General features: G+C 45.1%; 1 protein-coding gene across 3 annotated transcripts in view; it reads left to right on the top strand.

Annotated features, from left to right (window-relative positions):
• foxp4 (forkhead box P4) overlaps window positions 1-12,500 on the top strand; it is a 93,809-nt gene that overhangs the window by 49,212 nt on the left and 32,097 nt on the right. For all 3 annotated transcript variants that reach the window (XM_068720028.1, XM_068720027.1, XM_068720029.1), the window contains exons 3-4: window positions 789-878; window positions 11,504-11,626. In XM_068720028.1, coding sequence (XP_068576129.1) covers window positions 789-878; window positions 11,504-11,626 — 213 coding nt within the window. The remainder of the gene's footprint in view (window positions 1-788; window positions 879-11,503; window positions 11,627-12,500) is intronic.

Genomic DNA, 12,500 nt, shown 5'->3' with positions numbered 1-12,500 from the left:
GAGGCAACGGGAGGGATGGCTGAGGTCGCTGTGTCGAAAGGATGAATCGGCAACACTCAAGGGCAGAGTGAAGGAATGGAGACAGAGAGCTAGAAAGCGATGGTGTCACTGGTTTGAATGGACAGCACCGCAGGGCAGAAAGGGGAGAAATGGGAAGAGGGGGAGGAATGAAGAGGTGGGTGGTGGTTAGTCACAGCTCTTTAGGGCACATCAGGGCAAACGGTTCCTTACATCACTGTGACACACACAAACACAGTGCAACTGACACACATGAAGATATGCTGACACACTTCTGCCTCAGAGGATGTGGAAAACCCACTTTGCACCTTCCTTGGAAAAGGAGAGGAAGGAGGAGAAAGAGGAGGAGGAAAGGGGTGTAGAAGAGAGAGAGTGAATCAGAGGGGAGGGCAGAGAAACAAAGAATGGAAAGGAGGAGATGGTCAGGGTTTGGAGTTAAAGAAGGTTTTGAATGAGTTGGGCAAGAATACAGTCAAGCAGACGCACACACTAATGCAGATACTCAAGCACGGTGTGTGAAGGCCAGGTGGACGTCTCATGTTGAGGAAATCTGACCTGACAGCTTGGCAAAGGGGAGGGGCAGAGTAGGAGAGTTTTTGTTCTTCTTTTTTCTCTAAATCAAAAATTTGAAATGATGTGTTGTGTGAAACTGAACTTACACACATGAATTTTGTAAAAATATTTTCAAGAGTGTGTTGTTGTATAGTTGTAGAAATATTTCACTGTGTGACCATGTGTGCATGATGAACATCTCTTTCTGTCCCTCATAGGCGCTCCAGGCAGCCAGACAGTTCCTCCTCCAGCAGGCCTCTGGACTCAACTCCCCTGGCAGCAACGAGGTCAAACAGAGCCCTGTGCAGGTCAGAGCACACACACAGATCCATGCACACACACACACACACACACACACACACACACACACACACACAGATCCCTACTCACATGCACAACCCAAGTGTTGCTTTGTCAGAATCTGTATAATATTAAGCCCCTGACTGCTGCAGCTTTGCCTTCACCAACTTGCCACGTCAACTACACAATATGATATAGGCACATACTTCTCTCTCTCTCTCTCTCTCTCTCTCTCTCTCTCTCTCTCTCTCTCTCTCTCTGTCTGTCTGTGTCTCTTTCTGTGAGTGCGTGTGTGTGTGTGTGTGTGTGTGTGTGTGTGTGTGTGAATGAGGTCTTTGTAGTGATTGGGTAGTGAGCTGTTTTCAGAGTTGAATTCCACAGTAAGCAGAGAGAGTGGGGTTAGCTGGAGTGCAGGATCCCCACTGTAAGACACTTGAGGAGGACACACAAAGACAGCACACACACACACACACACACACACACACACACACACACACACACACACACATTATTACTATCTGTGTAGGTTGATGAATATCACACATGACATTACTTCTGGCAGTTCTTTACATTTATGTGATGTGCAGAGAACATGCAGAAGTGTGATTTGTAGCCATGTCTCATATCAATAAAGTGGGGCCAAGGGTCTACTAGAGCAGCAAGCAGGCTGGCTATTGCCCTGCTCTTCTCGTTAACGTGCCACATGATAAACAGACAGCTGGACCATCACGGTATGGGAAATAAAAGAAAGAGATGAGGGAGAGACGGACAGATGTGAGTCGGAAGCAAGAATAAGGTCAGATTTCATTTGCAGTTTCGGCAGGCAGTGGGAAAAATAGGACTAACTTTTCACATTAAAAGGTGATAATACATTGTACGGCATCTAGATAAAGACATATGACTTATGTTTAGGGAGATATGCTGCAACATTTACATGCAAGTGAGAGAACATAAGATTAATGCTTCATGGAAGCATTTTCATTTGTTCACATAAATATTTGGTGTTGGCTCATGTTTTTCCAGGAAAACTCCTCTGGTGCAAAGAGACTACCTTTCAAGTCCAGCAGCAGGAAGGGGGGTTTGTTTGAAATAGTCAGAGGAAGAGCTGGGTGTTGAATACGAACAGCAGTGGCCTTCATGACAGAGCAGAAAGAAAAAAAAAACACTCACCTAGAACTCATCATCAACAGAAAGACCAAAGAAAAATAATTTGCAGTGTCGGCCACACAGTTTAATTGCCAAGTGACCCCTGGATGTGCAAAAATGCCACAGAATTAATGACGATGTGAAGATGTCAGAAGTGAAAAACCCTTTTTTTTTTAAAGGAGGATCTCGCAGATTACACTTGAATCAAAACTTGAATTATATCAGAATCCCTTTATTTACCTTGGATAGCAACTGTCAGTTGTATAAATTACATGGTGACTCTTCAGGGCTATGAGAATAAAATAGAAACAGTTTTATACCAGATCTGTATTGTTAAAATATTCCAAAGATTAAAATTGCATTTGCTCTGTAAATCACCACAAACTGGGGCACATGTGGCCTAAATTGATATTAATACATATGCTATCAGTCCCAGTAGTTCAACCATTCACCTAAAGTCTGGTCTCCTCTGGCTCTGGCTTGCACTCCTATTATCTTATCAGACCGACACACATGGTTTAAATCGTCATTTGCAGTCGATTCAAATGGGTGAGTGTGTGTCGTGGGTCAAACACATACCGGACACTGCTCTGCTTTGCCTTAGAATGGGATTTTGATTACATTTTGCTCATGTTTAAACTCTGACTCATCTTAAAAATAACGAAAGAGATAGAAAGTGGGGAAGTAAGAGAAAGCAAGCACGTAGAGGGAACTGAAAGTGAACATATAATGTAAATCTATTTGTTTAGCAATGAAGTGCAAGGAACTACTGTTGTGTCTCTGTGAACACTGACAGCGGATTAACCTGTGACAGTATTCTCACATGGATTGGGTCAAGCACAGGTGCTTTATACATGTTTGTCTTACGTGAATTATCTTCCACTGCCATCTTTCTCTCTCTCTGTCGTGAACACACACACACACACACACACACACACACACACACACACCACGCTACCCCTCCGCGTCTCACTGCATATCTGTCTTGTTTGTCTTGTTTGTTGTTGCCTGGCCTGGCTAGCCTCTCTGGACTCTCCAGGGCATCCACGCTACATCTCTGTTGTCTGAGCTGTCAGCTCGCATGGCCCCACGTACCCCAGCAACACACTCACACACACCCACTTGGATTTACATTTGTGTGTGTGTGTGTGTGTGTGTGTGTGTGTGTGTGTGTGTGTGTGTGTGTGAGTGTGTGTTTGTGTCTGTTTTCACTTGGATCCTCACAGTCAGATACACAGACACAACAAAGCATTAAACAACTTCAGTGCAGCACTACACTGAAGTTGTTTAATAGACCTCACAACAAACCTGACTACCAAGGTGGCGTGCAGAAACATCTTAATTACCGTAATCTCCAGCTCTATGATTATTTTAAAATTGCAGCAACTTCCTTTAGTTGCTGTAATTGAAGCAATCATCCGTCGGCCATGGAGAGGGTGAGTGAGCGATGGAGTGAGAGAAGCCAGACATTTAATATGGTCATTTCTAAAGGTGGCAGGAAGCAACCGTACAGTGACACAGTGGCTCACATCAGGTACAAAATGGCCGTCCTCAGGTTGGTTCTTGCTGGGCTGCTCTCACACATGCAAATGAGCCTCAGCCAATAATGAGATCTTTAGGAGCTCGATAATTAGATTTTTCCCTTCTCTCTGAGGGAGAACGACAGAGGCAGACAGGGAGAGTGGGAAGACTTCTATTCGTGTCTTGACTTCTCTGGAGAAGCCTTGGTCTGCGCTGACAACCCCCCTCTTCTCGTGCCCCCCGCCCCTTCCCCATCCCCATCATATTTCTCTTCTTTTCTTTATTTATAATAGAGGGGAGGATCTGAGCAGAGAGCAAAAGAAACTCTGAGATTATATCTGCTTTTTGATTGGTTGTTCAGAGATTGTCTCTGTGTTTGGCTGGCTATGTGAGATGGTATCAATCCACTTTGTGCGTGTGCGTGTGTCACTGTCATGTGTCACATTCAGGAGAAACTCGACAATAGCTCAAGTCTCTAGACAGGCAATTGCAGGAAAAATTGATTGTGTGCAACAAAATTGTAGCTACAGTTGCTGAAAAGCACGATGATCAAAATAGTGTAACAGGATTATTTGGGAGTTTGATGATTCAAGACTAAAGAGGAGTTTTAATTTGAGGTTAAAAACCTCAAATTAAACAGAATTTTAATGTTAGGGTTAGGTTAGGTTAGTAGTAACTTTATCTTCTTCATTCAGCAGTCTTTCCTGAATAAGTACAAGTATAAAAGGCCTTTCCTTTGAGAAAGACTACATATAAGAGATATCCAAGCCCTCTGAGGTATTTGTATAATTTCTCTCTTTAGCTGTGTGTTTGTAGTAGGTATTGGCCATAGTTGGCCACAGTTACTGTAATTGGTCGTGGCACGCGTGCGACCAAGTGAATTGGTTGATTCACAGTTGGCAGACGGAGTGCCAATTGGCGGATTACCCAGCATGATGCGTAGCCTGCCTCCGTGACCTGCCACACGTTCTCTACAATGGGCACACTTGGCACGCGCTCATGCACTGGGTGGGCACATAAGCAGACACATATACACCCACTTGGCAGACGCACGCCTGGCACACTTAACACACTGCCACTTGGCATTCACACATACAGATTAACGCACGTGCTTGGCTGCGGCCCATACGTATGTAATTGAATAGCGTGGTGTCCTGTTTTCATGTATTATTGAGGAGCTCGTTTAATTAGGAAAAAAATGAAAAGACTCATTAGAGATATGTTAATTAGCTTGCTTCTCTGCTCTCTGGAGAGGGCTGGCATCAGCACAGTGGGATGAAGGAAGAGAGGGAGCCATGCAGGAAAGACGGGAGGAAGAAACTGAGTCATGTCAGTCTTAGAGCTGAGCGTTTATTTCAGTGAAAATACTTTTAATCAATATTACAACCCTAATTCACCAGTTTTCTATACATATACTATATGCTGCTAAATAGATTTCTGCCTTCCCTAGCTGCCTTATTTGAACCACTACAGATTTGAAAAACCACTGAACTTAGAAATTCTGAGGCAGGGTTCAAAGTCTTTTAACTAATCAACAAAAGTATGTGGAAAGATGAGTGTTTAGCCCCCCAGAGTCTGCGATGCTGAAGCGGGTCCTTCTCTCCTTCTCTTTTATTTCCTTTCAAAGTGTTTTTCCCAAAGCACTCCTTTTGTCCACTCAATGAAAGTGCTTAGTTGGCAGTTTCTCTTATTTGATGTGGAGGGAATTGGGGCTGCGTGTGCACGCGCGTGTGTGTTGGGGGTAGTATGGGGTCCTGACAGTTTGTGAAGGGTGTACGGGAGGAGGTTGAGCAGCCAGTGGAATGGGTTTGGCTCTGGGCAGAGGGGTGGACAGACAGAGGGGAAGGATGGAGAGGAGAGGTTTGGGTCTGGCCACTGAAGTGTGAAACTCTTATTTTGTGATTTGAAACATGAGTGAAATCAGTAATGAAATATGGTCGATAACGGCCTCTCACACTTCCCAATGAAATGCCCTGAGTGTGTGTGTGCCTGTGTGTGTATGTTTCTGAAAATGTGTTGTCATTTTTATTCTGAACCACTGGGGCGTTAGATGGAGGGAGGCGGCGGACGAGGGGAGAAGAAGGGAGGGAGAGAGGGTGGGGAGGAGGAGGAGGATTTTCCACTTGAACTTGCTGGTCTTTCACTGTCCTCTCTGAAGTTTTTTTTTTTTTTTTTCATTTGTCTGGCCCCTGTCAGGGAGAGCTGAATGTTATGCGCGTCCACATGCATTGTGTATGTGTATGAGTATGTGTGCCTATGTGAGCATAGAACAAGGCCCAGCTCAGCTCAGAGATCCCAACTCCCTGCTCTCAACAGCCTGCGTTCCTCTGTGGGCTCAGGTCCTCACACTATCATTTCATCTATTCATCCATCCTTGCATGCATGCATCCACACAACCATCCATCCTTATCTCCAATTCAGTTTGGTCTTAGAAACCTGCCAAAAGACACACTTGCACACCTGTGTATGTTAGATAAAGCCAGATATACTGTTATGATATAATATTTGATATTTCAAATAGTGTTAGTATAAATATGTGAAAAAGACCCTAATGCTTAAAGTATATGCCTGGCAGCTTAAAGTAACTTGGAAAACAATGCAATAAACTGCAGTAGCAGCTCAAAGAAGTAAAGAATAAATGTCTCCAAAATGTCTGTTAAGAAAAACAACCCTGTTTTCAACTTTGTAACATTGCTTTTCTGTAGAATCACATTATATTCAGTGTAAGAAGTTTAGGAACCTATGACGAAACACTTGAAAAATTCCACTTCACCACATTTGCCGATACATTGTTTTTTTTTACTGAACAGTGAAAATATGCTATCAGCTACATTAACATTTATGCCGATCGTGCAATTCACCAAATAGCTAATACAAATACTGCAGCCTGTTATTATAGTAATGGCATACAACACATACTGTAGATGCTTGCACTTGTGGCTACCACAAATATATGTGATACATACATGTGATGTGAAGGCAATTACTAATAGATAGAAACATTTGCACAAATATTCAATATAACTCAAACCTTCTTTGGCACATTGAGATTTTGTTTGGCACCAGCTTACTCACACATTGTTTGTAGACACAGACAGACTCATGACTCAGCAAAAATGAGGCGGTAAGATGCCTGTATCATCCTCAACCCCACCTGGCTTCGCTCATCAGTTTCCCCCAGAGTAATGTGGCCCCTGGCCCCGCTGCAGATTAGCTGGAGGAGGGGTACTCACCACACACAATGGGGCCCTTTTACTTCCAGTGGAGGCCTGGCCCTGAGCTCCAAACAACGCTCTCAGCACAGTGGGCGCTCCTTCTATTTCTCTTTTACACTCAAATGCTTTTCTCCTTCACTCCTCTGCTTTTCTCTTTCTACCCCCCTTGCTCTACACACCCCCCCCCCCCTCCCATGCTCTCCTCTCATTTCTTGGCACGACGAGCACAGACAGGCTGTTTACCTGGAAGGACCGAAAGAGGGTATAAGTGATAGTGATGATAGCTGGTGAATAAACAACCAAAGATGAGGGGAATTCACCACACACCATTAAAGCCTCTACACACCAAGACACAGCGCAGTGCTGACTGTATTCTAATCAGGAGGCTCTCGTTTACCTCCCCCCAGCCTGCAGGCAGCTACGGTGGCAGAAGAGAAGAGGGCCGTGCAATTGCCATGTGCATGAATAAGCACAGATTTCTCTCTTTTCTACCACTGCGGCTAATGTGTCAAACTTTCCCCACTGACCAACCAGAAGAAGGGAAGTTTGTGGCAACAGTGACATCTAAGAAGGATTTAAATATTTTTAAAGAAGGATGCCAGTAAAAAAAACAACGTTATAGCAGGTTATTTTGGAGTGAACAAGAGACTAGAAGACAGAGGCACAGGTTTTTATGCGCATGGAGGTGTGTGTGTGTGTGTGTTGTGTGTGTGTTTGACAGGAAGAGAGGCAGGCGTCCCTTCCAGGGTGAGGTGGTAATGCTCAGTGACAAGGATAAACAGCGCTGGGGTTTGCTCCTACCAGGAGAGGAGGAGGAGGAGGAGGGGTGGAGGAGGTCTGTGTCAGCCTCTCTCTCCTCCTCCTGCTTTCTCCTCTGTCATTTTTTCAATTATCCCTCGCTCCTGCATGTCCCCATAGACCCAGAGGCAGGGCCCGCATCATTTAGACTGAGAGCCTGTTTAGATTCTGATTATAGCCTCCTTTCTTCTCACCACTCACTGCCGTTTCTCTCTCTCTCTCTCACACACACACACACACACACACACACACACACACACACACACACACACACACAGTTACACACACACACCACGTACTGGCTGTACATTTGTGAGCCAGCATGAGGTGTCTGCAGGTGCATCTGTTGAGGGCACACTGGATGTTGCTCTTTTAGAAGCTGTTTGTGTGTATTTTAGTTGTGATGATTTGGTGTGTGCAAGCATGCATTAAGTGATGGCAAATTAGAAAGAAGGAGAAGGTGTGAAATCCAAAGTTCGCTCCTAAATTAGAGAAGATGCAATCGTATAACCAGCCTGTCTCTTTATAAACACGGTGAACTGCACTGGGCTTATTCCCATGGCTGAGTGCTGGTTTAATATCAGATAGCCCTCCTTCCTGAGGTTTCATCTGAAATGGAAAATGGGGCTTTCCTCCTCGTTAGAATGAAAAGTCATCAAGGGAGGAGAGGAGAGAGGGATGGAGGCTCATTGAAATGCAAGTTACATCCCCCTTCTTTCTCTCTCTTCGCTCCTCTGGGACTCCATGCCTTTCTCCTCCTTCTCCTTCCCATCTTCAGGGCACTCCCTCGCTCCCTCTCTTCCTTTGTTAATCAGTTAAACTCCCTCTTCAAACAACCCCTCTAATTACGCTTCCACTCACTGTAAACGACAAGGCTGTCTCTCGCTCCCCCTCTCTTCCCTCCTTCCCTCCCTACCCCCAGCTCCCTCTCTCCAAGACAGGGGTTGACCTCTGTCAGCCGTCGACCCCTCAGCAGTGTGTGTGTGTGTGTGTGTGTGTGTGTGTGTGTGTGTGTGTGTGTGTGTGTGTGTGCACGTACTGTACTTTATGGCTAATTCTTGCGTTTTAACTATAGGGGTGACATCTTAGGTTTTAAAATCCTACTGTTATTAGTGGTTCAACTTTCACAATTACAACACCTACTGTACAGGATCATGCGATTGTTCACCTGCATTTGTGTCTTCGCTGTCGCAACCATCTCAGGCTCTAGGCCACATTTTTCCGTCAACAAACCTGCAGGGTAGGGTTGCAGTCTCACTATTTTTCAATCATTACTTCCTTTCTTCCTCCCTTCCTTCACCTCCTGTATTTGCTTCCACTACGTGTGTGGATGGTATCCTTCCTTCTCCCCTCTCTCTGCTCGCCCCTCCACTCACTCCCCCCCCCCCCAAGCTTCACCTCTCTCCCACTAATCTACCACGCATCTCTCTCTTTTAAATTAACATGCAACATGAAAAAAATGGAACGACAGCGAAAAAAAAATTAAATGCATTTAATAAATGGCTGACTTCAAATCGCCCGGCTTTTCAGACTGTCCCTATTCACAGTCCAATGAAAGGGGAGAAATCATTCACCGGGAGAGACAAAGCCGAATGAAAATATAATTCCGCATTGTGAAGCGCTTTTGTCCTGGCCCGTCAAATCGCTAATGGCGAGGCTTTTGTTTTGTGGCGGCGCTCTCAGGCTGGCGGTGTCGTATGGCGGTGGCAACGCGTGCCCCATAATCACCACGCTTTGTGATATTAGATTATAGGGGCAATTAATGGCGTCAAACCTTAACTACTCAGCATTCAGCCTGCCACACACACATTCAGCCTTTAAACACATGCTCGCTTGCACACACGCATGCATGACAGTATATCAGCACTTGCACACATGGACGCGCGTTTGGTTCTGGCGTCAGAGCGTCAGCCAACACACAGAAAGGTGCTATAACTCCAGTAATTATTACGCCTGTGACTTGAAAATGTCAATGGCGGTGTGTATAAAATAGAATGTATGAGTTGTCAAGGAGGAAGAATGGGATGCACAAGAGCAATTAATTACAGCTTTTCATTTGGCAGCTTAGACTGACAGGGCCCGGTGGCGGGGGCAAGCTGGCATGACGCCAAGCGGCACCCATCACCACCCCCACCTTACTCACTACACCCCACCACCCCATCGCCTCTGCCTGTTCCTTTAACAACTGCCACGACATCACCCTTCCCCTGCCTCACCCCTCTCTGACTCTTTTCTTCATCTCCCTCGGCTCAAACACAAACGCACGCACACACACACACGCACACACACGCACACACACGCACACACGCGCACACACACACACACACACACACACACACACACACACACACACACACACACACACACACACACATACACACACACACATACTCTTGTGCTTCAGCTCATTCATCTACATACTTTATTCTCTATCTCGTCACCGTTACATGTGGCTGGGAGTGTGTTTAGTTAGGGAAGCCTGCTTTGATAAAGGCAGAGTGTCGGTCCACTGACGGACACAGAGAGCAAAAGAGACAGATGGGAGGAGGGAGGCAGGGAGGGAGGGAGGGGGGTAGGGGGAGACAGAGGCCAGGTGGGAAAATAGGTGTTAGTATTTATGGCCAATCTTGTTTACAAAGTCAAATCAGCTCTTTACAGATTTAATTTACCAGTGACAGCTCTTCTCTCTCCACTACACAATTCCCTCTGTCCATCACCCTCCCTACCTGCCATCCCCTCAGGTGGTGAGTAGATAGACTGCTCTGAAGATACTGCACATACTGGCACTTGTGCATGCCCACACACACAAGCCCACACACAGTTTGACCATGAGAGAGATTTATATTTCACTATGGAGTGAAAATAGATAAATGGCCAATTTCAGAGGTGATAACTCACCCTTGTATCTCTCTGTAAAGCAGCCATCCCCTCTTAACAGACAGGATTATTTTTATTGAGAAGGCAGTATAGTTTATTGATTTGTAGGCAAGGAGGGAAGACGGACTCAATCTCACTCCCTTTCTCTCCGTAAATATCTCTCTGTGTGTCTGAACAACTCTGTCTCTTGTATTCCCTGTATTGCTTTCTCAAACCTTAATTCAGTAATAAATACAGAAGTACTTTGTCAGCAGGATTATTTGTCTTTTTTCATTCATGCGGTCTGCATTTATGCATTCATGTGAGTGTTTCAGTTTCTGATTTATGTGGTTAGTTTGTCTTCAATTTTGCAGTGTTTGTGATCAGATCAGCATCTCAGGTGCCCATCTCTGTGTACAATGCATGTGCATTAAGAGTGTTTGCACAACACATCTGCAAGATTCATCACATTTCTCTATCCTCTCGCTGCCTCTTTCTCTCTCTCTCTCTTCCTGTGTCGCTCTGTTTTTGCCTGCAGCTCTATCTGATGAGATGTCTATCTCATCAGATAGCCACTTTGTTGTTCCTTTCTTCTTAGCCAGCCTTGACTGTGTGGAAAGAGAATCGGAGGCCGTCTTAATCATGTATTTATAAAGGCAGATAAGATTTTATATTTTATTGGGAGATTGCATAGCTGTCCTTTTATCTCCCTGTTGTCACTGAAATTGCCAGTTGCTTTTTTTGTAACAATGCCAGCCTTGTGGAGGAAAGTGTCAACAATATGTGTGCGCTGCGATGCGTCTGTCTATTTATCTTTGTCTGATGTTGCCAGTTTTTCTTAGCAGTGACTGACAACAGAGAATAAGAGACAGCGCTCCTCTCTAACTTTACCTGTCCATACCAGCATACTGTACAAGCTCCATTCACATTGTTTGTTTTGAGTGGGGCATTAAGTTGCAGGCACAGTCATGCTTAAAGCTCTCTGTGCCGGCTGGGCCTTTTCACACAAAGCTTAACCCATTGATTGAGCTGTCCTGCTATTGCAAGTTAGAATGTAAGTGTAAATAACCTAAAATGTCTGTGTGCTGTGTCTTTAGGTGCCTGTGTCCATGGCAATGATGAGTCCACAAATGATCACTCCTCAGCAGATGCAACAGATCCTGTCTCCCCCTCAGCTTCAGGCCCTGCTGCAGCAACAGCAGGCTCTAATGCTACAGCAGGTAAGGCACGCACACACACACACACACACACACACAAACACACGTGCGCACACACACTCACACGCTCTGGTTGGAGCCGTTCCCAGGCCGGCATGTTAGAATGTGTCTGTTTTATTAGGCGCTGACACACACTGGGCGTGATTGTATCTTATTCAATGCTATGAGATCTTTGAAGATAAATACACATCCACATATCCACTTATACACACATTGTCATTTCGAGTACCTCCTTTTTAGCATTGTTGCTAGGAGAATGTGCATGCTCCCGCCTGCAGACGCACATGTGCACACATATACAAACATACATCAGCTTCACCCAGTGAATCATAGTGATTCAGGTGTGTGTGTGTGTGTGTGTGTGTGTGTGTGTGTGTGTGTGTGTGTGTGTGTGTGTGTGTGTTTGTTGATGCCCGGCAGGTGAGAGAGAGGTTGCCATGTTGACACAAACCAATAAACACTCTTCATCTGCAACCGCACCAACATGTGAGCTCCTACCTACACACCCAAAAACACTCAGGCAACCTTGTAAAGGCTGTGAAGAGGACTATTAACAGAGTGGGGATAGAGAAGTAATTACGGCATAGGGGATGTCCAGAATACACATACATAACACATGCAGGTGAGACCAGAGCACACAGTAGATTTAATAAGGAATAGTTAATAAGGACTATGAATTGCAGTGGGAAGATCTGACAAAGTGTATCATAATGGAAATGTGAAATGTGCTGGCTTTCTGGAAACAGACATGCAGATGGCTAAGAACCTCTTCACCAGCTCTTCTCTAACGAGGAAAAAGGAGATTGGGAGGTTTATAATGCTCACTCACTCACACACACTAACACACACACATTACACCCCCACTATTAAAACCACT

Source organism: Cebidichthys violaceus, unplaced genomic scaffold (assembly GCF_023349555.1).
Source record: "Cebidichthys violaceus isolate CVI_PGR_0920_01 unplaced genomic scaffold, fCebVio1.0.p SCAF_25, whole genome shotgun sequence".
In the NCBI taxonomy this organism is placed as follows: Eukaryota; Metazoa; Chordata; class Actinopteri; order Perciformes; family Stichaeidae; genus Cebidichthys; species Cebidichthys violaceus.
The sequence above is the reverse complement of the archived record's forward strand: the minus strand, read 5'-3'. Positions and strand labels throughout refer to the sequence as shown.